The sequence below is a fragment of the Scleropages formosus genome, chromosome 6 (genome assembly GCF_900964775.1).
Source record: "Scleropages formosus chromosome 6, fSclFor1.1, whole genome shotgun sequence".
Taxonomy (NCBI): domain Eukaryota; kingdom Metazoa; phylum Chordata; class Actinopteri; order Osteoglossiformes; family Osteoglossidae; genus Scleropages; species Scleropages formosus.
The window spans coordinates 11,330,268-11,357,507 of NC_041811.1; the positions used below are offsets into that span (position 1 = coordinate 11,330,268).

The 27,240-nt window shown below is 39.5% G+C and overlaps 1 protein-coding gene across 1 annotated transcript in view; it reads right to left on the reverse strand.

Annotated features, from left to right (window-relative positions):
* Window positions 1-27,240, reverse strand: part of LOC108927221 (BMP/retinoic acid-inducible neural-specific protein 1) — a 97,833-nt gene that overhangs the window by 8,125 nt on the left and 62,468 nt on the right. Inside the window, exons 5-6 of the mRNA XM_018740358.2 lie at window positions 22,698-22,803; window positions 3,838-4,074 (exon numbers count right to left, since the gene is read on the reverse strand). Coding sequence (XP_018595874.1) covers window positions 3,838-4,074; window positions 22,698-22,803 — 343 coding nt within the window. The remainder of the gene's footprint in view (window positions 1-3,837; window positions 4,075-22,697; window positions 22,804-27,240) is intronic.

A 27,240-nucleotide genomic window follows, 5' to 3' on the forward strand; every position in this document is an offset into this window, starting at 1 on the left:
TTACATTGACTGTCCTACACTACGTAGCTTACTATTCAACCATTTCAGTTGTTGGTTGATCTGCTGACACTTTTCTGGGCTGCTATCTAACAAAGCAGAGCCCCTGCTTCGACCAATCTTTTTTTCACAGGTTTCCTTTCTTATCTGCTTGACACTGCTCCTTTGCTAGTACGTTTATGTCTTTTGCCAGTTATTTAAAGGCTAGAATTAGTGTACATGACATTGCTGAAATAGCAAATCAAAGGACTGATAAACTCTATTTATTTATTTATTTATTTATTTATTTATTTATTAGACAAGGCCCATTGTTTAAACAACTTGTAGTCACAGAACTAGTTTCCTGTAATCTGATGAGAGGTTTTACAATCACCACATTTGCTAAAAAAACACAATGATTGTATAATGAGTTTGAAAACAGTCTTGTCTCCCAGAATAACCATTCATTCACTCCTGCAGCTTTTTTCCCATTACTATCTGATTAGCTACCATTTTCACAAGCATATTAGATGTCTCCCCGTAAACATAACTGAGCCGTGTTGCGATATTAACATAGTTCTATGCACAATTTGTGCCATAACTACTTGGCAATTGTCAATGCTTTTTGATGTTTTGGACTGCTGGCTCATTATGTTGCTACGCTATCATGTGCTTGGATGTGGTAGGCATTGGTCTTTCCATAAAAAAGATGCTCGCCCTGTAAACACAGCCTCAGTTGATAATCGTCAGTACACATCAGTTCACTATTGTTAACTCCACTTCATGACACATAGACAGAGTGCAATTCCACTTCCAATTTCAGATTTTTCGTTATGTCAATTTGGAAGTGAACCCAACTCAATTTCAAAGCATTTTCTGTCACTTGTGAAGCCATATGGATGTTTATTACAAAGCCACACGATTTAGAATGGTCTCTTTAAAGCTGTGAAATCACAGTTCTGTGACACTGGAGAGTATGATTTGTGTGTCCACTTTCATATATACCTAGGCGTTTTGTGTTCGGGCTTTATTATATCTTAATAATGTATAAGGTAGAAAGCATGTCAGATATTGAATCATGCCTCATGTATTTTAATCAGGTCAGTTGGGGAGAAGGATAAAAGATGGACAGATCTGAACATGTCTCTCAGCACTATTTCCTCTCAATATATAGATGGAGAGTGAAGTCATTCAAAACTTGATTAAGTAATATTATGACTCAACAGCTTATTGAAGGAATCTTAGAATCATAAGTAAGTATATGTATCATTTACTTATTTAGCAGATGCGTTTCCCTAAAACAACTTCCAATGAGCTCTATGTAGTGTTATCAACCTACACACCTTATTCACCAAGGTGACTTACACTGGGTCACTCATCCACACAGCAGTGGAACACACACTCTCTCTGTCACGCACACACTAATTGTGAACCTGAACAGCATGTTTTTTGACTGTGGGAGGAAACCCACACACAGACACAAGGAGAACATCCAAACTCACACAGGCTGAGTGGGGATCAAACCCCATATTCTCACACACCACCAAGGTGCGGTGAGACAGCAGCACTACTCATTGTGCCACCCCCAATCTATCAACAGCCAATGATTGTTTCTGCTGCATAGTGATACAAAATAAAGAAAGAAGAACAAAAATTTTAACCAACTGACAAAATACGTAATTTCAAAATTATCTTGTGGTTGGTATTAAGATAAGTCGCCGATCAGTGATCGGTGAGAATTCATCATACAGCAACACAGACCGAATTCTGAAGTCACATTAAAGTGAGATTGCAGTGCAGCTATGTTTATGATTCATAATTATTTCAGAAAAATTAAGCTAAAGCTGAATTAAGGGATTAAATGATTGATATAATGCAAAAAATACGACACTTTGCCAGCACTGGTGGTAAATGTAAAATCTGAACTAGTTCTACGAAACCAAAGTATAATTATCGTTTCTATCCAACAAATGGGAATACTGTTGTATAACGACTGTTTACTCAGTCCAACAGTAAATAGTGGGTGGATTGGTATAACTTTGACAAAGAGGAAACCAGAATTGCACAAGTCCTGATTTCTTTTATTCAAATCAACTTTCACTAAGCGATTATCTCTTAAGCCAGCTACATTTTACAAAAATGTTGCATCTGAAGTCTAGTTTTTTTTTCTATTACATATATAAATAGAAGTTCTATGTAAATTAATGCAAATTTAAAAGCTGATTATCTGATAATAATTACACTTGTTCATTTAGTTAAGGTTTTTTTCTAACAAAACTAAAAAATTTCACAAGATTAACACTTTTTTTTTTAAGCAATTAATGGTATGCACTTCCCACAAAAGCTTTGCAGCACAAAGGGGGCTTTAAACCTGCAGCATCCAAAAAGAGAAGCAGGAATTTTAACCGTTATGCTGTTGAGAGCCAACACATAGCATGCCATTAGGGAAGTTGTCATAGTTCTCATTTTGCTGAACAAGGAAAAAAGATCTTATGGAGAACTTGCTGTTCAAACTACTAAAAGAATGAGAACATCAGACTGTTTCATGTCTTTTGGTGTTTTGTAACCATATTTGCAAGCTAGTTTAATTTTGCAGCAGCTGTTAGGTCCACTACACTAAGTAGTTAGGTATCTACTTTCAGTTTGCAATTCGGATTATTAGATATACCCTAAATCTGGAAACACATGCGTGGCATGGAAAACAAGATGAAAAGATACCTGTTTACTAAACCAAATCACTTACTAACATGAGACAATGACACTGATACATCATCAGCATATCAAAGGTAGCTCAATTAGGAAAAGTTTAGTCATTCCTTATACTGGTAAAGTAATCTGGGTGAACACTGAAATAAGTGATGAATCAGTTTTCAAAACCCTATATTTCAACATGGCTTGATTGGCAACATGTAATCAATGTTAACTGAATCTTCTTCTGCGGTGAATACTCCAATACCAAGTGTTTTTGGTTTTTGAAATGAAGCAGAATAAGGAAACTGACTGAAAGTCAACTGCAGGAACTTCGCTCTCAAAGCTGAAGGCTTCTACAGGACACTGAATAATTCATTCTTCCTTTATTGCATATTTCAGAATTTAACACAGTAGCTTTATATGACACATTCTGGAAAAGAAATTATAACAGGCCTCTCCCAGTTAAATTAGCCAAAGGATTTGATTTCAGAGTGCGCAGTTTAAAAATACTGTGGTTGTAATAATATATTTTATTGTTGGTCAAATATAGATGTTATAAAGAGAACTGCAGTGAGGCATCTTATTTTTTGAGCAATTTTTACCTTACAGTCTTCATTCCTTTTTTTGCCTCAAAGTTGCATAGTTGCAAAAATGTCTTTATTAGTTTGAGTTTTTTTTTAAAACAACTTAGCCATTTATCCATTTTTACTGGAGCCATTCAAGTTATTTTTAATGTTAAAGGGCAAGTCTCTGCACTTGAACCAGCAACATTCAATTGATTGTAGCAATAACATTTAATAGAGTGGCAAAACATTGCACTTTCCAGTGGAATTTCTAAAGCCGGGGTAGCAAGTAGTATAGTGGCTAGCGATGTTGCTTTTGTCTCCGAAGGCTGCAGGTTCAAATCACACCTTCTGCTGTAATGCCCTTGAGCAAGATACTTACCCTCAATTGCTCTGCTAAAAATTACCCAGCTATATAAATGGGTTAGTCATTGTAAGTAGCTTAACACCATAAGTTGATTCGGAGGAAAGCATTAGCTCAATGAATAAATGTAATTCATCCTTCAAGCCTATCTGTGTGAACACCAAATGCCTTTGATAATTCAGTAAGTATGAATATATAATGACAGTATCTGATGTGGCAGATCCAGTCTAGGTTTCCCATTACCTGAGTTCTCAAAGTCCTTGTAGGTGGCAACCCATGACTCGGCCATCCCCAGCAGGGTGTTCTCGATGATCTGGATGTCAGTGATGGGGCAGTTGCACTGTTGGAACTCCTCTGCGCATCGGCATGAGCATTGACTGTTGCGGCACACGTACTCCCCCTCCCCGTTGCACATGATGTAGCTCAAGGCAGACTGGACAAACTTCTCCTGCAGATATTCTGGAAAGATGACCTGCAGACCTGCCAGGGAAAGAAATGGAGGAGTTTTATTTGGTTTGCTGGCTGTCTAAGAGTATGTGGTTACTGCCGCTGGGATTGTTACCATGGTGATGCTGCAGGTGTTTGAAATGGTCTGCTGTCTGTGATGACTTTTGGGGCGGTACAGACTCAGAAGAGTTTGAATTTATTCCATTTCAATAGCAGACTTCAGTTTTAACATGCCGGCAACTTACAATACACAATTTAGAATGTCCTTCAGATGTCCTCTTGCAAAGTGTCTTTGTATAACTTGACACAGATGAGCCTTGATGTGTGTTGCTTTGTTGTTTTTTGGTTTGTTTAATCTGATTGTATTGTTTTATTGAGTTATGGGTGTGTGCGCGTGTGTGCGTGGTTGGAAGTACAAAATATTGTTCCATGTACAGTGACCCAGAACAAAGTGTGAGAACACCATAAACAAAGACATCACAGAGTTCAACATTGTGGAAAGCAGCCAAGAGCTGAGGAAAAATAACTTTGTCCTCCAGAGAAATTATAGGGCAATGTGTTCTCCAGCTTTCATCACACCTGCACCTCGATCCACTGAATCCAAACAGGTCCAGTCCTGCGTTAGAAAAAAACTATAAGCCACTAAACTCTGTGATGTCCAATGTGTCTATAGCATTTATAAGTCCAACATGAATATTAAACACCAGGAACATAAATCACTTTGTAAAGTAATCCAGGAACACAACCAAGAACAACATCAGCTACTGACTAATATTGGTTTGAGTCATCTATAAATGTGAATTCAAAGCATATTTCACTAGCACAAAGCAAGATCCACTTGTCCTTGTTTCTGGAAATCTTTCACATGACAGAGATTACGTAATGGACAGGAACTAATTCAAAATGTTATTATCCTCCTGGGACCCAGGGGAGATTTTTTTTCTAGGGTATCAAGGGAATATTCCAAGCTTTTCCCCAAAGACATCTTATGATTTATTTCCAGTTGTCATCTTTATTGATTTTCCTTTGCATTAAGACAATTTAGGATGTGTAGATTGGAAGAGAGGACAACAATGAATTGCCAGGTGTCAGGATTCTATAATAAAAATACGGATTTTCTTTAAAAGTAAATGTCAAGCTTTAAATTTATTTATCAGATGCTTTTCTCCAAAACGACTGCCAATGAACTCTATGTAGTGTTATCAGCCCACACGCCTTATTAACCAAGGTGACTTACACTGCTAGATACACTACTTACAATGGGTCACTCATCCATACATGAGAGGAACACTCTCTATCACTTACACATTATGGGGGAACCTGAACATCATGTTTTTGGACTGTGGGAGGAAACCCAAGCAGACATGGGGAGAACATGCAGACATCACACAGACTGAGCAGAGGTCGAAACCATGTCCTCTTACACCCCCCAGGCACTGTGAGACAGCAGCGCTACTTGCTGTGCTACCGTGCTGCCCCAGATGTGGTTTGCTATTGAGAGAAATAATTTGGTTTTCTTTTTAATAAAAAAATTTCGTCATGCAGGATTTGGAAAGCATGTCCAGCATTGTAAACAACACTCTTTCAAAACTGCTTTTTTGCAATTCTTGGCACATATGATGATTGCGCTTCATATGTAATCAGTGTTAGGTCATCAGCATCATTCCGAACATAAGCGAGTCCAGACTATAATATAAATTAATTTCACTGTGTTTTCAAAATAATGGTGCCATTTGGTTGAAAAAATTTTAAAAGGAAAAGTTATATTCTATGGGGTTAAAATTCAGCCTTCCGTCAGACAGGAAGGCTGCTATTTCTTATTATGCTCATTATTCTCTACCTAACAGAGAAAGGCTCAAAGATTAACTGAAGTTTGCTTAAATTCCTGAGTCACTGTTTATTAAGCTTTTTTTTTTTCTTCTTTTTCCTACTGGGATGTAATTAGAAGGAGATGCACAATTCAGATGCACAAGATATTTTCCCCACCTGAATTTCCAGCATTACAATCCTTCAGAGAACAATGGTGTGCTCTTCCATGTTAATGAGTCATACCAGGAAAATCCATGCTAAGTGTAGTATTACACTAATAATATTTTAATAACAATCATGCTAACACATAGTTATCACCGCTGTCTAAAACTGTCCAATGTACTTGACAGTACACAGAATTCATCCATGCTTTTATTTCTTTCTACTGCTTATGATATTCAGAGATAAAACACTGAGAATGTTGTAAAAGATCCAATGTGCTTTCATTCTGGGTTTTCTCATCCTTTCCAAAATAAATGTGATTCTGCCAAAGTAAACATTTTGTGATTCCTGTAACTCAGCATAATGATTTCAAACTATTTGGAAGCCCATCTGAAATAACTGCAGAATTGAAATGGATGACAATTGGGAAACTGCTTATTATTTTGTACGTCTGGTAATGTGGACTTGGCCTGATCGCAGGCCCCAGGACAGCGAAAGGGATCACAGACTTAATAAGATTTCTCACAGGCCTTATGATTTTTTAAATTTATATATTTATTTTGTTGTGTGTCTTTGACTCTGTGGCATTCAAACCGGGCTCCACGTAACACCTCTGTTACTCCTGTTGTGCAACGAAAATGGCACTCTATTGTGCAGGAAGTGCTCAGCATGGGTTAGCCACACACTCTGTTTCTTCATTTGCCACTTCCGTAGACTGGTTCATCATTGCTATCCCTGAGTAATAGCCTTGTGAGGAAAAGTAGAGATTGATACCTTCTGTCTCAAGTGAACTGGACAGCAAAAGAGCTCTCGCTTACTCTTTCTCCACTTATATTTTTTCCTTTTTCTTTTTCTCTTTCTCTCTTACTCTCACTCTCTGACAGCCTGCCCAGGGGCCCCTAGAGCCAATATTCATTTAGCCTGATATATTCCTGGACTTGAAACTTTAATGTGATTTGTGGGAAAATCCAGATGGCAAGTTCACGGATCGGTGCCGCTCGCTGACAGTAGCCGAGCCAGCGGCCCGCTTCACAATAACGCCGAGTCCAGGCCCCATTCTCCTTTATTTATTACTTCGGCTCACGCAGAAGGTGATGTGCTGTCTCTTTTTCATCCGATCAGAGCGTCACACTGTTTTGTCCATCAGAATGCTGTATCCGTTGTGCTTCAAATCATTTTCATTCAAAACACGACACTCAAAGCTACATTAGTGTCAAAATTAATCAGTTAATAAAAATTATATAACAATGCCTATTGTCTCAGTCCTGTTTCACAAATATAGCACTATATGTCTACAAATTAGTATGCTTGATATATTATATAATTCTACAAGTATTATTTGTACTTTTATAGCTGTTATTTTTTATCGGTTACAATGATTTTTTCTAAAGCTATTTATTCATTACCTCATAATTGCAAAGACCAGGAGCTTGCATCTTTTTTTATGCTATGGTACCCCTTAGGTATGATTTAGGGGTAAATCACTGTACGTAGTACTTAGCGTACTAATTTAACTTTGTAACTCACTTTGGACCAAAGTGTCAGATGCATGAAAAAATGTAGTAATTACCAACACGACTGTCAAGGAATCTGCACCGCAATACCTACAGGACTTGATTACTCCCTATACCCCAGCAAGACCACTGGCTGCTTGGAGGCCCCACTCACAAAAGGTCCAAAATCAGAAGTGCATTAGCTCTAGTAATGAGTTTCTTCTCCTCCAGAACTGCTGAATCTCTTTAGACATTTTAGAACTGCCTCAAAACTCTTTCAAAGTTATTTCCTTCTTGATCTTTAACTCCTCCAGAAATTTCCACCGCAATTTCTGCCAAAATCACCTTTGTGTTTTGTAGAAAACTCAATTTTATAGGCAGCTACTTGTGTAATTTGTACAGGCAAAAATACTGGTACGGGATTAACTGTGCTTCAACAATCGTATGCCTGCATCTAAAGCTCTTTAGTCTTTGCTCTTTAGGGAAAATAGTCTGCTAAATGAATAGATGTAGATAAATGTAAGTTATGTAACTTTCTCAAGGGTGTGAAGGCTGGGCCAGTTCTGGAATTTAAACCAGCAGGTACTTGAAGATCAAAGTATAGTGTCTGCTGCCTTTTCTGTCTTTTCTTATTCATTTTTTTCACCATAAAATAATAAGATAACAGCATTAGGAAACCTGAATTTTCCTCCAATCTAACAGACAATCAGTGCATATGCACAGTGGTATCTGACCTCTACCAAGAATGGTGCACACAGAAACAAATAAGCTGCCATCATTGTTTTGAGTCATCACTGCCCAAGACATAAAAGTGAGTAACTGTAGCAGTTAAATTGCCAATTTTTAATGTGTTATAAACTGAAGTGTGGCAACCAAAGTAATACACGCATATTTAATATCTTTCCGCTTCTTACTCTGTCAGTAACCTTAATTCATTGCAAGCCTACACGACTCAAAGAATAAACGCCACTGTGAATAAAATGCTGCTAGACCACAAATATATGAAATATGTCTGCCATGGGACCGAACATTTAACAAAGGCAAAAAGAAAAAAAAATGTATCACAGGTACCCGATAAAGCGTGTCAATGCAGTGCTCCCTGAACATTTCATTTTTATGAGCTGACGGGTGGGAACAACGCCCGGACTTAGTGTACAAAGCCTTTTACAAGCCTGTGCCAAACAGTGCCCAAAACCATGCCCTATAAACTTTGATTTTATCAAGGATTAATTGTCCGTTGCACAGTCACAAATTCACAAAATAATCATTACTTAGCGTAGTGTTCCATAAAACATCGCTGCCTGAAAAGAGGCATATAAAATTGCACTGAGAACTTGGTAATCCATGTAGCAAACAATGAAAACAATGGCGACATCAACACTGCATTTTTTTTCCACCTACTGTACTTTGCAACTGGTCATAAACTTTCAGGAGGCGAGTTATGATCAGCCTCAACTACACCACTGTATAGGTCCTATGTACTTGCCTATGGAATAGTCCAGAATATGTTCTTCTTCTTCTTCTTCTTCTTCTTCTTCTTCTTCGTCTTCGTTTTTGTCTTCTTCTTCTTCTTGTTATTATTATTATTATTATTATTATTACTTAGGCAAGGAATTTCTACTGTATCAAGGGTATTGAAAGTACTTGATCAAGGGTACAAATGCAGGAGCAGGATTCAAAGTTGATGGCTCTACACTATCTCATGCAAGCCATCATCCTCCAGTGCAGCTGTTCAGGTTGTTATTGTGATTTTATGTGCTTTAACATTGATAAGCAGTTGGTCTTTTTGTTCTTAGGCCCTCTGCGCATGCTCTGTGTGTAAAAGTAGCATCAGTGGCTCAGCTGTCAGGATTGCTCTTTCAGAACCCCCATGAAGCGGCACAGGAATATTCCCTGAGTTACGTTTTCTTCCTACGTAGCCCGTGGGAACCTTAATGTCAGTGCTTAAGCATCATTTATAGAAATGATGCGCATTTATGCATTCATGTATTCAAAGGACCTCACTGAGCTTCATGCTGTGGCAGTATCTCGCTTCATCTACCGCCAGTGTGTTAATCCTACCTGGGAAACTGCAGAGTGGGTGTAACTGGAACGCTTTACTTGTGAGAAAAAAGTTTTTAGATTCAAATCCCATGATGGAAGGTGTTGCTGTTCACATTAGCAAGGTCCTTGAATTGCTTCAGAAGAACTGCCTGCCAAGCCAATGAATAATAAAAATAATAATCGTTATGGACGGCAGCCAGTTTGCACGCGACTACACGGCAGACCATCATCTGCAGCAGACCAGGGGGTGACCGGACAAACCAATTATACTGAGTGCCAATGAAACAACAAGGTGGCAAGGGGCAGACAGGAAATGTCACGGGAACACCTCAGTTAACACCTCCTGCCCTTTGAAATAACTGCCTTGGGATCACAGATAAGACAGAAGCCCAATTTAGGGCCTCATCTGAAAAGCAGTGCCTCTCCCAGCACAGTGAAGTGAACCAATTAATGCCCTGGGGTATTGTTGGTTTCTTTCTTAAAACCTCAGTGACTTCTCGAAACCTTTTCTTCCAGAAAATTCCACATGCTTTTATTACAGACCTCAGATTTGGCATTGGATAAAGCCTTGACTGGCTTTCTGCAGTACACAGGAATGGGATTATACAACGGCATGGCACTCAAAGTGTTTCCTGGTGACAGGAGTAACTGGCAAATGCCAACGCTTACCATGCTCCTTCCTGTTGAAGCTTCATTTCAACCTGTGATACCAGAACCCAAGCCAGTCCCTTTTGATTCCACAAGCTACCTGGCAGTACACTGCCACAAGAGTTTATTCTTCCGAAGTCTTGCTCCTCACAGTAAACAAACACACACACACACCCCTTTCACTGGGTAAAAGAACAGCTGTGCCAAGGGAACCATTTGATATACCAATGGTTCGAAACTGCCCTTTGGTGAGAAATTCACTTATGCTGCAAAGAGTACCTTTGTCATTCAAACCACCTAACATGGATCACAACTGCCTAAGACCAATGTCATAATTAAATTATGAATGAAATATATGTTCGGATTTCTTAAGAAAAAAAATAAATCTTTTCCAGTGGAAAGCAGAGAAGATGACTGGAACCGCAGGACCCTTCTAATTTAAGTCAGTAAAGGACAGTTCAGTACTTTGTAAGTACTGGAGCGAAAGACATCATAGTAAGTTGGAGTGACTGCAACGGTGGCAGAATGGCCAAGAACCACCCTGGCTGCCAAAATGTCAGATTTAAAGCGTATTGTTGAACTCTAGCAAAGCTGGTGATAATACTAAAATATCAGGTGCAAAACTCTACTTTGATCGATTGAAGCCAGTAAAATAATTTCAGCTGGCTAACTATTCTGTGACTGAAAGGAAGCTCTCACTGTGCTTACGGATTTAGAAACATCGTCTGTTATTCTAAATGAATTAATATAAGCACATAGTTAATCAACACCATTAATCTCCCATAAAAATGTAAAGAATGCCAAGAGGTATGTCAAATGGCTGGCTACACAAAGCCTGAAGAAACAGTATCCAGAGAGACAGTGTATATAGCCACCTGTTTTCTGTGTAAGGCACACTGATACACACTTCAAAAAAAGGGGGGGCTGAACAATTACCATAAAAGCAGAAAATTGCGTGTATAAATTGCTCTAGTGTTCTAAGTCTTGGCCCTGTCACCAAAGAGGGTAAGATATAAATTGCATGTTGCCAGAGCACAGAGACTGGAGTGGTAGCAAAGGCAGGCAATGAAGTGTCCTTGGTCCTGAAACCGTGCAACCTCTTTTACTGCATTGCTTCCAAAATATGTGTTGCTGTTGTTTTTGGGGTAGAACATTTGTAGTAGAACAACACAGTACAGGGCTTTACAAATACAAAAAGACCAAAATGGCAGCATACAGTAGGGAGAAGGTAGAGGCTCTTAGATAGAGATTCTTAGGTTGGAAATTGCATACATTACACTGAAGAAAGTTTATTTATCATGTATCCTAATTGGTGTTGTCAAAGAGTTCTTACTTCTTTTTTTTTTTTTTTAATTCAAATATTTTTATAGTGGCAAGTGGTAGTTAAGGATCTGTGATAAAGACAGTAAATTGCTTTAGGACTTGGGTCTGAAGGGTTAGCTGCTCAAATCCCTCTTAAGCACCAATATCCAGTCATATACATGCAAGATGTAAAATTCAAAAGTATAAAATATACAAACAGCAATGTAAGCAGAATCATCTGCTAAGCCAAAAAGTATTTTATGCATTTATTTATTCATTTTAACTTGAGTAGGTACCTCAACCTCAGCTTGGCATCTTGCCTGGTGTGCTCTAGCCTTTCCCAGTGTGTCTCGGATTACACTTCCAGTCGGAAAGCTGATGAGCCGGTTCTTTGCAAATTGCAGTTTTCAAAATGTTCAAAATATGTCATCGGTGACTGAGACAAGTTCGTTCACTCAGGTCACTAGCAATACGGTTGTGGCTACCGCAGCCTGGGGAAGACGGCTGGCGACGGGATGCTATTGCAGAGGGTGTGAGTTGACATTGAAATTACATGCTTCGCAGGCAGAAGCTGAAATCATGCATTGAGATAGCATCCCCAAAGGATACTGAATTAGCCATGACAACCCCAAACGCTCGGCCAGCCGTCGACAGGGCCAAACAGAAGGGCGGAGTGTAATCCACGATGGTCGGCACCAGGGCGCTCCAGTGCAAGACTTCTGCTCTCATTTGCTTTACACACTGCTATTATGTAATTTCTCAGGGCAGCACTTTAAAGGAGTCAGAAAACATAAGCAGAGAACCACAGTAAAAGCATTAAATTGCAAAATTCGGTTTATTCCACATTACATGAAAAATGTGAAACGATAACTGCATACTGGCAAATCCATTTGGTCTTTCTTGAGCACATTTTTTACTGTCGGAATAGATATTACTTTTGGAATACTTAATTGAGGCTTCTGCAGTGGTCCACAGATAAATGGCTTTGTGTCCCACAGTGGGAACACTATTGTAAGTGCATAGCATGCCACAGAAGCTCATTTGTAGTGAGGATTCCAAGGGACCACAAATTGGCTTGTGCTCCTTCGGTGGAATTGAGAATCATGGTTCTCTTCCCTTATTCTTCACAAGGACACTGGAGACCTGTACAAATATCAAGCTGCAGGTGAAAGTGGGCAGCCTACACTCTTCTCTTAAGATGCTACATGCTTTACCTGGAGGAGCCTGCAGCTCGTAGGGTGAAAAAAGGCAAAAATAAATAAATATGACAACATTCAACTACTACGGCCTCACAGATTCTAGGCTGGGCTGGTATGAATCCAGCTTAGTCTAGGTGGAGTTTGTATGTATTCTATGTGTTCGTGTTTCCTCCACGTGCTCTGGTGTCCTCCTGCAGCCCAAAGACATTTTTCAGGTAAACTGGTGAATTTAAGCTGCCCTTATTCTGTATAAATGTGATTGAATAAGTGTGTGTGACTGTTCCGTAGTGTGTGACACCTCTCCAAGGTGTACCCTGCCTCTCACCATATGCTTATGTAATGGGCTCCGGACCACCATGACCCAGCATTGTATAAGTGAAAATTAATAGTCACTTTATGGATGAGTGAATGGATAGATGGGTGGACTTATAAATGTAAAAACTACCCAAATTCAAAAGAAAAGTTAACTGTGTCAGTGACCAGTTAGAACAGTTATTTCATTTGTTAAAAATCACAAATATTGTCATTGGTACCAGGTATAGTTTTCATAATTCCAGAGCCCCTGATGCCATGAGGCAAACTTAGAAAACAACTGTGGCAAAAGCTCTGAAGTGTTTGAACCGGGCTGTCAAAAGTGTTGCGGCTAAATCAGAAAACTAGAACCCGGTCGATGAAATGAAACCTTGTCTGAATCCGTGGCTATGAGAAAGCCTTGGATTGTGGCAAGCGGCTGAGAGAAAAGACCTCGAGATGCAGTGGATGTGATTATACGTGATTTATGGCTGATTTATAGGCCTACCACCCTAGGGAGAAACACACTCTTGATTGACTGCCTCTGATATAAAGTTAACCTCCAGGTCAGCACGGAGTGATTTAATCAGGTAACCAGTTAGATGCTGCAGACGGAACCTGAATGAATGGTAAATGCCATCTATCTGCACGACAAGGTTTGGTATATTCACTTCTGTGCAAATTTATTTTTTAAAAATAGAGTAACTTGGACAAAGTAGGACTTCATTACTTTCAACGTGACAGGTTCAGAACTGCAAAATATTATTTATGAATATAGATACAGATAGCTGAGAGGCCGCAAAGTTCCCCAGCACTAAATTCATAGTGATGATTATAAAGTTTCTAAGTTGCGTGTGCCTTATTATGGAGGTGTATGAAGTGTAAATTTCCGCAGTTATTTGGGTTGGTATACTAATGTGCTTACAATTACTTACCTGTTTATACTGCTGAATATTCTTACTGTATGAATTCGGGGTAAGCACTATGATCAATGGCATAACAATAGGAGGAGGGATTTGAACCAGTTCCTTTGATTGCAAGGTAACAACTTAAACTACTATATTTTCTGATGCCCCATTTTCTTTTGCAAAACTACACCAATGAGTAATTCTTTTACCCCCTCATCTTAAACAAAAGAGTTAACAAGACTGTCCTTATAATTAATGTGTCGGCATGCATCTTTAGTCTTCTGTTTGTTTGTTTGTTTGTTTTATTTTTTATATTGCTTTTATGAATGCTATGAAAACAGAGAAATCACCAATGGAATGATAAGCATGTAATCCATCAAACTGCGGATGAATTGCCTGTAGGTCTTCTTAATTTATTTTCTCTTCTCCACTTTGAAAAGTGTTGGCTCAGGCCATTTTAACTTATTCATAAATCTTCTTAGATAAGCTGATAGCTCCTTGAAGCTGAGAGAGGGGATGAAAAAAAAATGAAATGACTTTGCTTTTGTTTTCCTGCTAATTTAGGGCGGCCGTGCTGGAGGGAAGTTGTGGCTCAAGAAGTGGGCTGTTTTGACGGCAAAATCTCCTTTGTCTGTGTCACACAGAACCTGTTCTCGGTGAGCGAAGGACTCACAAAATACTAGGCTTCAAGTGAATAGAGCTTTCAAAGAGCAGTACAGCTCGTTAACTTTCACTTCAATTTAATATTTTCCCTCCTTTTGTGTGTCAATATTTATACACTGAGTTCTGAAAAGCCCAGTATTGAAATGTACAATAATGAGGACTTTTTTACCTACCGTGTTTTACTAAAGCATGAAGACAACGACTTTTTTATTACTTAAAGACCATGATCATTTTGGTCTCGCTGAAATTATCAAAGCACTGGCTTGGCGAAAAGAGTTACTATACAACAAATTCCTATTTTAAGCCTCCTCTGACGTCAAATTAACAGATAGTTTTTTGTCGCCACCCTTGACATATCCTTCTGGCTGCCAGTCTATATTATGTTTTAGAACATACAATAAGTTTCTGAAATAAGCATCCTCCCGATTACCAACAACAAATAAATTGGATATACCAGACCCGTTTACTCTGCATCGTTTGATCAGTCAGTTGTTCCTACAAAGTGCAGTTTCTCCTCCAGAGGTTGATCCTTTTCTGCCCTCAACCCCAAATGACATCCTGCAATGAAAAATTAACTTCTAAAAAACTGTATTATAATATAGTTACAGCTTTACTTTTCCAGCTTTTAGAGCTCCAGCAACTCTCTTTCTAAAGTCTTCTGAAGTGTCTTTTGTTCTGGTTGTGATGTGCTTCTCCAGATCTCCTCAGTGAGGAACAGGCAACAAAATTTGTAAGATTTTTTTATAAGGCAGGGCACCAAAAACCCTCATTTGTTATGTGTTTATGTGTGCTATCGGTTTGATCAGATTGGATTTATTTATTATGACTATTATTATGAAAATCATACCACATTTGAGAAGCCACTCATGCATAAATCTGTGTAATTCTAGACTTCACAAGCTGTTCTTCAAAACTGTGTATTCTGTGGTTTGCTAATGATTTGCCCAGCTTGCCTCCAAACTGAACAAGATGCAGACCTTGGGTAATGGTGATCTTTAGACTCTGTAAAATGATTGCAACAAAAGTCACCTTTCAAAAAGAACATTATAGTGCATTTCAAAAAAAGTTCTGACACTGAATTCTGTTTTATACTGAAAATCAGATAAAACCCAAAATGTGAAATATTTCATTTGAAAATACCTTCTGATGATTGAACAGTTAAGGTTGGCACAGCACATTGAAAAATAGAACAGGAAAGTCCATGTTATGGTTAGTGTAACAATTACTGTGCCCAATGGAACAGTCTGACAATCTTTGAATAAAGTGCTGTTGAATTTTGTAAAAGCAGATGAGTGCTTACAACACGCTGGTTTCAATCACATTGTACATTTGGACGAGTGTGGGGTTGGTTCCCTGGAAGAGCGGATTTTTGGGAATCTTACGGTGATGTCCAAGACTGTAACATGTTCTCCGCCAGATGCTCTGCAAGTTCCAATTAGACTATTACACATATAACAAGGTCCAGTCTAGCTTTAACAAATTAGTGGGAATAGTAAGGTAAATGGTGTTCATTCAAGTGCAGTGTTATCGAGAGAAATAAATACCCCAAGCGACATTCTGAACTGATTTAACGTTCACATAATTTCCATTTGGCAACTTAATGGGGAAAAGCAAAAAGCTATTTTTTTTTTTTTTTAAATTTGATGAGTGGCTTTCTTTATACTAGGTTTCAGTAATTGATTTTAATCTACCGTATATATTTGATACCACTGAGCTGGTAGTTCCAGTGTTCAGCAACCTTTTGCTGTTTAGAGTTCATATTATATGAATAATTATGCAGTTTGTAAATTAATAAAATGAATAGAAAATATAGTAAAAAGCAAGAAAAGTGTTGGTGTTGCTAAAATATAGCAGTCAGTGTAAAAGCAGTGGTAAAATAAACTCAGTGTGTAACTCAACTGTTTTATTGCAAGGTACACAGAGTTTTATGTCTAAAGCAAACTTTCATAATGTTTCTTACTAAACAGTTTAACAAAACCATCAGATAAATAAATAGTAATAATGGATAGCCAGTGGTTTTGTCAAAGCTTTTAGTTCAGAACATCATAAGTTCTTTCTTTTTTTTATTTGTTATGATGTGTTTTTCATTGAGGGGGGCGTGGTGGCGCAGTGGGTTGCACCGGGTCCTACTTTCCCGTGGGTCTGGGGTTCGAGTCCCGCTTGGGGTGCCTTGCGACGGACTGGGTGTGTCCCCTCCCCCTCCAGCTTTACGCCCTGAGTTGCCGGGTCAGGCTCCGGTTCCCCGCAACCCCGTATGGGATAAGCGGTTCAGAAAATGTGTGTGTGTGTGTGTGTTTTTCATTAATATTGCTAGTTACCACATGTTGCAATTGTCATGACCTTGGGGAGATTACAACAGAAGACCACAGGGGAAGGTCATCATAGCTAATCCTACATACATGATGAACACCTGTACCTCATTAAAACAGTCTTGAAAAGAAGTAAGCTTACCTGCAGTACTTGCAAAATCTCATTGAGGAACCTTTCCTTTCCTTGCTCCTTGGATTACAACCACAGCTCTTTGGACCACGATTGTCTCATTTGAACAACAGCTCTTCAAATGATGACCCTCACTCTTCGGACTACTGTCATCTCATTTGAACCACGACTCTTTGTACCATGACTCTTCAGACCACGACTTTCTCATTTGAACCACGGCTCTTTGGATCGCGACGCTCGCTCTTTCGACTACAATCTTCTGATTTTAACCATAGCTCTTTGTACCATGACTCTTCGGACCATGATCTTCTCATTTGACCCATGACTTTTCAGATCACAACTCTCGTTCTTCACAGAATGATCTCCACATTCGAATCTCGGATCACAACCCTCACTCAACAAACCATGACCATAAACTCAGCCAAGCCCCTCACACACATGCCTGCCTCATGAGTGTCTTTCCCCAGGTCAATTCTCCAAAGCCCCGTTTCAGTACTCTTGCTAACAGCTTCAGTTCCTGGCGCCCATCAGTGTAAGCTGCTCAGACAATCTCCACACTTGCATTCTGACAAATACCTCAAGAGAAACATGACAGCAATACTGTAAACACATACACACACACACTGGCTTAAAACGCTTATCCCAAGTGTGGTCGCGGCGAACCGCAACGCAAGGCTGGAGGGGGAGTGGACACACCCAGGACAGGACGGCAGTCCGTCTAATGTAAACACGGTAGTTTAAATTTACAAAATACCTAAATTTGGAGGTAACGCTTCTTCACCTTGGTTTTTTTGTAACCTGTCAAGTAAAAATTTTCAGAAAGAACATCGAACTAAATTGCAAGGTTTAAATTACAAATAGGAATGTTAAATGTGAATTGTAGATATTTATGTTCTCCTGGTACTAAAGAACAAAAGTTCTGTAACCCTAGCAACTGGTAAAGCTGATCCAATTCTCAGACTGCAGCACTGGAAATTTCATTTACAGCGGGGGGTATCCTCCCCTCACCCCCTCCTCCACCAACCCCTGACCGCATCAAGAGTGTGAATCGGTGACTGAACAATGATCCATCTCCCCTGCAACTCTCCGTTAGACTCCTGCTGGGTGTGACGCAGGGCTCCAGGGGTGCCCTTCACCAGAGATAACACAATATTGGGATTCAGTCTGTCACAGAAGTGCTGTGGCGCTAATGATCCACTGCTTTCCGTTACCGTGCCATTGAGGAAGAGAAGGCTGGAGACACCGATCCCGCAGCCATTTCTTATATCTCTGTTACGCATATCCCTGCAATAACACTTTCTGAAATATCTTATTGCATAGTGGGCATAAGTACAACCTGGAGATGGCAATTAAAAGTGCATAAATCCTACAATTCCTCTTAAATCCTCATCGCACTTCTTAATTCAGAACAAAACGTCTATTAGAACAATTTTTTACTGGTGTCCTCCACTATTGGATTTCAATAGCCATATTAAACATTTTAATCACCTAAACACATTGCATCACTTATTCAGTTCTATGAGAACGATGATGAGAGGTTTTCTGTGATAAACATACAAGTACATGCTTCCTTGAAATGATAAGAGTATTTTCATTTCAGAAAATTTGCCCGTAAAGCAAGTTCTTGCCAAACCAGTTCATAATAAGTATTAATTTAATCGGCACTGCAGGTAGTATAATGTTCAGAGTTACTTTTTCTGGAAGTGGAAGTTTTACCTTCAAATCCTGCTTGCTGTTGTAGTTGCCTACCCTAAATTACCTCACTAGAAAGTGCCCAGCTGTGAGCCACTCACTGGAAATGAGTGTAAGTAGCTTAACTTTATAAGTTGCTTTGGAGAAAAGCATCAGCTAAATGGATAATCGCAAATTTAATCAAGAAAATTAAATAATATGCTATTCAAAAGATTCACTAAACACGCACAATTTCTGCTTTATCATTTAAGTACATGAGCATATCAGATTCAGTATCAAGTCCACAATATCAGAACACTATCTAACAAGGCTGCTGTAATAATTTCTGCAGTTACTAATAACCCCTCAGTTGAGTTATTCGTGAAGTATCATCTGAAATGAGTATCATCTGAAATGATAAAAAGTTTAATCTGAAATGAATAGTAAATCAAATCACAAAGTCTTTGAAGTGATATTGCCTAGATATTGATATGAATATGATATTGTCAAGGGAATAATATATGTGTTTAACACTACAAGTGTTCAACTAGGGGGATGCAGTGGTGCAGTGGGCTTTGTGGGGGCCTGCTTTCTGGTGGGGCTGCGGTTTGAGCCCTGCTTGGGGTTCCCTGTGACGGAATTGCTTCCTGTCCCGTCCTGAGTGTGTCCCTTCCCCTTCCAGCCTTGCATCCTGTGTTGCTGGGTTAGGCTTTGGCTTGCTGTGAGCCCCCCCTTGGGATAAAAGGTTTCACCCAATGTGAGTTCTGAGCTAATAGGTAAGGTTTCGCATTCTTGCCTTCTCAAAATCTTTTAGCACTTTCTCTTGTTTGCTTCAGCATCCATTATTATAATAGATTATGATTTTATACAATGATAATTAAAGGTCATGAGATTTCTTATAGATGCTCGTGAAGAGTCACATGGCTTCAAGAAACTGGGGTACACAAAAGTCACACCCCAAATGGGTAGGAAATGCTACTCATGTTGACGTAACCAAGGCTCATATTTTTAATTGAAATTTCTGTTCTGTTCTTGAAAGGCATTTCTTCTAAATGTCTCACTATGCTGGAATGTCTTAGTGTACTGGAACTACCAGCTCAGTACAGTTATGTTATAGGGTATTGATCATCTATTCATAAGTACAAGTTCTTATTGAACTCTTATTGATGAGAATGCAACATACCGTAATTGAAAAGCAGTTCAAGCAAGTATATGATTCAGATATTTGAAATTATGTAATCAACACATTGACAAATATTTTTATTATACATAAGCTGTTTTTAATCTCTTATTAAATGTGTAAATTCATTCAGAAACATGAAAGTGTACACAAAGTATCTGTAAGCTGCCCTGGTCAGAGCAAACAAGAACAAAAAACAAACAGTGGATAAAAAGTCTTTTCTTATTCTGTCCTATGGCCCTGTTAAAGGTTAACTGCAAGTGCACATGACCAGGTGTAAAATGAGCACTGATGGTTTCTAGCAGCCCTTATAACTATAAAAGTTGCCGGAACAGCTGGGCGCACTAGACACAACTGATATGAACCAGTAACCTCAGCGCTGCTGCACTAAAGAGCAGCCTGTCGTGCCATATTAGTCAGCCAGGCTGTGCAGATAAACACAACCGTGGTGTGAGACAGCAGCCTCCAGAAGATTAAATTAATCTGACTGCCACATATTTTCTCATTTTCCGCATGATGGACAACTACATTCAACCATTAGATGGTGGCTGTTTTTTTCTCTTTATAGCACTCTGTGTTGATGCTCATAATGTGAATAATATGTGCATTTTTTGAACATCTTATTAATGAACAAATGGCATGAGCTGTATAAGATGTGAATGGGAGTAACCAGTGTTAACTTAATTATTTTAATGTTCACCTATCTAACTGTCCCGAAATATATTGCTATAGCGTCCAGGCTTGTTTTTTTTTTTTTTTCTTCATTTCTTTTTCAGATTTGTCATTCGACTTTTTGTTTGATGAAATGGAAGTAACATCTAAAAGGCAATTTTATTTACAACAGATACAATTTCCTCAAAGTGACTTTTCCCACATCTGTATGAGATAAATATGAAAGAATGGGCTGAGTGACGTGGGTGGAAGAGAGCCAACTGTTTTCATGGTTATACCAGTCATGTCCCTGTCTCCCTGTTGCATTAGCATCTGTGTCGTGCTGTATTTTCCTCTTCGCCCTGCCTCGACATGGCAGCCCAAGATGCAATGCCGGTAAGGAACGCAGGCCATGCTGCATTTGAAGGCACAGTACCTTGGACGTGTCTCGGAATAAGGTCTGCGTGTTACTTCCCATCATCTGCAGGATGCCTTGACACGCATGGACTTTTCTCAGGATATTAAACAAGGACACAAGGACACAGTGTTCCATCAGAGTATCTAAAGGGTATAATTCTGTGATGAGGTTGAAGCCCAGAGGTCGAAGCCAGGCATAAAAAGACATCCCTAGTGTTTTTTACGCAGTGCTGAAAGACTTAAGATAATCGTTTCCAAGGGAATAGAACAAAACAGATGCTCCCCCGCAAAGGCACCTCGGTGCATTAGCATTTCACAGTGTCTTAACTGTTCAATAACCAAGTGAACAATTGAGAAATGTTGCGGCTTCTTTTCATCACGCATTTAATCTCTTTAAACACATAGAGAGGAGAAAAAAAAGATTTTGAGTCTAAAATCACAGAAAAGGGAATAATAACTTATCACAGAATAAAAGAAAGAGGACAATAGCTTGCCAACCCCAGATAATACTAAAGAACTACTGAAAACACACACACACTCGTATATATAAACACTGTTTGTGTGTATGTAATTATGTATTATATAATTTTGTATAAGGAGGGTGAGGTGGCACAGCAGGCTTGCCTGGGTCCTGATCTCTGGTGGGTCTGGGGTTTGAGTCCTACCTGAAGTGCCTTGTGGCAGACTGGCATCCCATCCTGGGTGTGTCCCCTCTCCCTCCAGCCTTATACCCTGTGTTGCTGGGTTAGGTTCTGGCTTGCCGCAACCCCTCTCAGGACAAGTGGTTTCAGCCAGTGTGTCTATGTAAGCATAATTTTTGTATATGTAGATCCATCCTCCACTGTAGAGGATGTATAGAGGACTTTTAAGGGTATCTCCTAAACTGAACATAGAAGACTTAGTCCTAATATAAAAACTTATATATTTTCTGTGTGTGCCTATAGATTTTATTCAATGAATGAATGAATGAATGAAACTTTATTAATCCAAGTGAATTATTTATTTAGTGCTTCTCACTTCTGAGGTTCTTTCTCTCTTTCGTTGTTCTCATAAATTTCCAGCGGTCACCACCCTTTCCACCCTTCTTCCTCTTCCTTGGAACTTCCTATTCCTTCTCCTTTAAAGTGGATAATAAGAAATGGCACTAGTAGGATGTTTATGCTGTCTATGTGGAAACTGTAATCCAGTTAGCCAATGATGTTGGGGTTAACAGCACTTCTGGGCACTCTCTATCACCGAACACACTTGCATTTCTATAAAGGCTTGTAGGATTATAAAGATAGAAAAAATAATCTCTTACTAGACTCATATTAATCTTTTATGAGATTTATTTCTGAAGTGAAATCTGGGTGGTACTTCACTAGGCTGTCTGCAGCCTGCGGATGAGAGAGACTGCAGGTGGACAATGACCAAAAGCTCCCAGCTCCACCCAATAGCAACACAGGGGTAATTGCCAGTCACACCCACACACACACACACACACACACACACACACACACACACACACACACACACACACACACACACACACACACTGTCTGACACCGCTCATCCCAAGCGGGGTCGGGGCAAGCCGGAGCCTAACCCAGCAACACAAGGCTCAAGGCTAGAGGGGGAGGAGACACACCCTGGACAGAACGCCAGTCCATCGCAAGGCACTCCAAGCAGGATTCAAACCCCAGACCCACCAGAGAGCAGGCGTAGGCCAAACCCGCTGCACCACTGCACCTCCTTCCAGCCAAATCCTGCAGCCATTTTACCTCCACAATGAACCACGTACCTTGCAGGTGCAGCTTGCTCTCAGGGCTCTGAAGGAGGACAGAGCTCACGGAGTCCAGGTTGTCGTAGCTGCTGCAGCCAAGTGGGCCCGTCCGCGTCTCTGTCACCTGGGATACAGTGGAAATAGTGAGTCTTCATCTCCGCTGGGGCCGCAGGTGGAACTGTGCATGAGGACACCACACTGTACCCTAAAAGTTGCTGATTCAAGTCCCAGAATAGGTTATGTTATACCTCTGGGCAAGGTATTTACCCTGCATTGCTCCAGTAAAAATACCCAGATGCATACAGTATCACCTGACTCCAGTCTATAGAGTATCATGGCACAGAGTGCTCCTCACAACCCTGAAAAAAATTCTCTTTTGTTCATATACTTTATACAAAGGGTGAATATCTGAATTATGCAGCTATGACACTGGGCAATATGTGTTTCAACAGTCTTTGCCCCCCCATATCTTGCACAAGAAAGTACATGTTTGTTACGCTCCTACATCAGAAGCATGACTGTGGAAGAAAAACACAGCTGGAAGTTGTGGAAGGCCGGCCAACCTGTAGTTACACAGAAGCTGCTGAGATTAAATCCATGCCTCTGACCTCTCGAATGGCGTTCTTTTAAAGACCTTAAGAGACTTTATTTTATAAGAGGCGATCACAGAACCCCATTACGAATAGAGCTCTGGAACATGTAAAGATTCAACTGCGGCTTTAATTGTACATTTTCATCTTACACTGCAATATTTTTTGATTTCCATTGATTTTCTCGATAATTCTCTAGTTAATTGAACTTTGCACAATCAACAAGAAAAGAGGAAAAATATACAAAACCTGAGTAGCTATAAAATTTGAATAGTGAGAAATTTCTCCCCTTTTATGCTAACGTTTTTAAGAAATTTGCATTGAATCTCCCAAAAGCCTGACATGCACTATTTCTCCAGAAAAAAAATACTTGATTAATGTTAACTTTCTTCTGTGGCATTATTGCTTATCTTTAGCTTTGTTTGTTGATGGAACGGTAGTCGTTTATTTGTTTATTGCCTTTTTTGCTCTTTTTCCAAGCACTTAACAGAACAGAATTTGTTTTCGAATAAACAAGTGGACAGCTAAAGCACATAAGCACAAACAGATCCGAGATGCTTCTTCGGCTGCCAAGTGCTGCAAGTAAATCAGTGAGAGAGAAGCATCTGGACAGTGTCTCCACACTGCGGTCCGATTATAAGATCAGCTTTTCTAATACAGGGAGGGGCTGAGGACGGGGCAGCTTAGATATAGGAAGGGGGTAAACTGGGTGAATTTATAAAAGCTGCCAGACAGGAAGCCCTTTGTCTCTGCAGGGAAGGTGAAAAATGCCCTAATCTCTACTGAATCACTGCTTTGACCCCTCAACCAACCCATTAGTGAATAAAGAAGGCAGCTAGGAAGATTCTTTGCTTTTGTGTTTTCACATTCAGAGGAATCATATGTCATTTTACATCACAAAGGGTTTCATGGCCAGGAGAGGTTTATAATATAACCACATATATTTCAGTTGAGGCTCACAACAATTCAATGGACCAGAGCCAGTGATAGGGGCGTGTAGAGGCGAATGGTCCCCACTGTACCCTGCCCTCTAAATATAACATTTAAGGTATGAAAAATAAAAGTTCAGAAAAGTTTTTACTTCAGGTATTTGTGCTGTTTTTTTTTTTTTTTGATCATTAAGCACAAATGTAGTTTGAACTGCTGATTAAAGGGGGTTAAATCAATTCGATTTCATATGAGCAGTGTGACTGTGTGAAGACAAAGCTTGGTTTAACTGGCAGTTGACACTCCAGACCTTCAGCTTCTACTTTGCTTGTGGTAGTTTTGATTAGTTATTTCATTATAGTTTAGTTTTATTTAATGCTTTGTATGTATCTTGTTAAGTAACATCTTATTGGTTTGCTCTGTTTCTGACAGTTAGCTGGCGAGATGCAAAAGTAACCATCACCTTTTCCATTTCTTGAAAACAAAATCATCTGTCCACTTTTGCCTCCAAAATCCAAATCCTCATTGGGACATGCATTGATTTCTAATACCAAAAAGATTGATATTAAATTACATGCATGCCTTTAGTGGGCTTGTTTCACCAAAGCGACATACGTCTCAGAAAAGCATAGAAAAGCTCATTACATCACAGAAATGGATCTTGAGATTAAAATGCTAGTACATGGAAATCAATAATGGAAAAAGGATTAATTAATATACAGTATGTTTAATATTTTTTAAGTTTCATTGTTACTTAAAAACATGTTTCTGATGTAACAGAAGATATAATGGTTGCAATTGTCACCTTCCAGTCAGAAGGTTCTGGGTTTGTATCCCTCCTCCTACTGTTATACCTTTGATAAAAGTTCTTACACTGAACTGATAATAAAATTACCTAAGTATAAAACTGTACATTGCCTAATAATGTTAAGCACATTAATATTTAAAATTAGGATTGAAGGTGGCGTGGTAGGTTTGACGCGGGTCCTGCTCTCTGGCGGGTCTGGGGTTCAAGTTCCACTTGGGGTGCTCTGCGACGGACTGGCATCCCATCCTGGGTGTGTCCCATCCCCCTCCAGCCTTACACCCTGTGTTGCCGGGTTAGGCCCCAGTTCGCTGCACCCCCACTTTGGACAAGTGGTTTCAAACAATTAGGATTGAAATGTTTCAGTTTCAGAACCACTTGTCCCATACGGGGTCACGGGGAACCGGAGCCTACCCGGCAACACAGGGCGTAAGGCCAGAGGGGGAAGGGGACACACCCAGGACAGGACGCCAGCCTGCCGCAAGGCACCCCAAGCGGGACCCGAACCCCAGACCCACCGGAGAGCAGGACTGTGGTCCAACCCACTGCGCCACCGCGCCCCCCCTAGGATTGAAATGTGACTTAGGCAAAGGCACCATCTGAATGATCAATAGTAATTTCACAAGTCTAGTACATGAAATCACCAATGTCCATCAGAGATGCTGCTCTACATGCAATTAACGTCAACACACCCGGCCTCCCCTGTCTGCACCAATTCTTTGTGATCCTGTCTAGATTCTGGGTTCTAGCTTTGTCGGTGTCACACCTCTGTGTATTTGGTTACATGAAGGGAACTAACATGTCCATCGAGTCACCCCTGCACTTCATTTCCTGATTTGCACTGTTCACTTGCATACATGCTCTTCATTTGAGATTACTACATTATACACCCGTGTCCGGACACTACAGTAAAACATAACTGTACCTGCTTTAAGTCTGGATCTCACAAGTAACTATTCTACTCATTCAAAATTCCAGATTTATTATGAGGTCAGAAGTTATTTGTGAATATATCAATTTATTTAAAATATACAAGATTCCAGATAAGAGATATAAGCAAAATCAGTTTAAACAACATAAGGTGACTCATGCCTAGAAATACAGGAGCAGGACCCCTAAAACAGAACTTGCACTTTTAATTGTTTAACCAGCCCATCACCAAGTAAGAATAGTCATTCACAGACTTTTAGATGATACGACATTCTGAAAGTGTGATGCCATTAATTCTCAAAGTGAAAAGACTCCAGTCCAACTTTGAAAGTGATAAACTATATTATACACTAACACACTCATTGTGCCTCCACACCTAAATCTGTAACCATACATAAAATACTTTTACTGTTTGTTCCATTGAAAAAGAGCTTCTAAAGTTCAAATCAACCTTGGGTGATAAAAATGACCAAAGTTGTGTTTATTTCTATCCCCCAAACTACACATAGACTGTCCAGTCTTACTATGATGGATTATAAACAGCCAGATACTTAGTACATCAGATTATTAAAATGGAAAAAGAACAAAGAAGAACAAAAGGAGATCAAATCTCTGGAACATGGCAAGGATTTAGAGGATTTAGATTATTTAAGCCGTACACAACTCTCAAATCCCCCTTTGACGCAATGCTTATTCTTTCCCGGAATAGCCAAGTGAAGATGTCTCCAGGAACCATGAAGTTTCACAAGGAGGGCATCTGGGAAATGTGTTATTCTCATGCAAAGCGTGGCCTCATGCGTTCACGTGAGTTCAAGGTAAATCTCATTAGTGCTTTAAACTTGATATTTTGCATTCAGAGCATACACAATAAGCTGCTTTAAAAGACACCACAAAGTATGCTGAGATTCTGAAGAGATTTCAGATTTTGGTATCTTACGGGAAACAGTGATTAATTAATCAGATATAAACGGTCTGCATTTTAATCCTAGATTTTCTGCAGATTTACTTCTCTTTTTCTTGTTACTTGCAGGTGGTGAGAAGCCAGTTGTCATACCTGTGAGCTTGTTAGCTTATTCTTGTATGTTATTATTATTTATTCATTTTGCTTATGCTTTTCTCCACAGTGACTTACAATGTGAGGTTTTTACACTAAGCTTCTTACAGTGAATTATCCTTTTCTACAACTGGGTAATTTCCGCTATAGTAATTGAGAGTAAGAAGCACGATCAATGTTTTTTCAGTGGGAACAAGATTCAGACCTGGTTGCTTCAAGTACAAGGTGACAGTTATTTGGTGCAGGAGGTTGAAA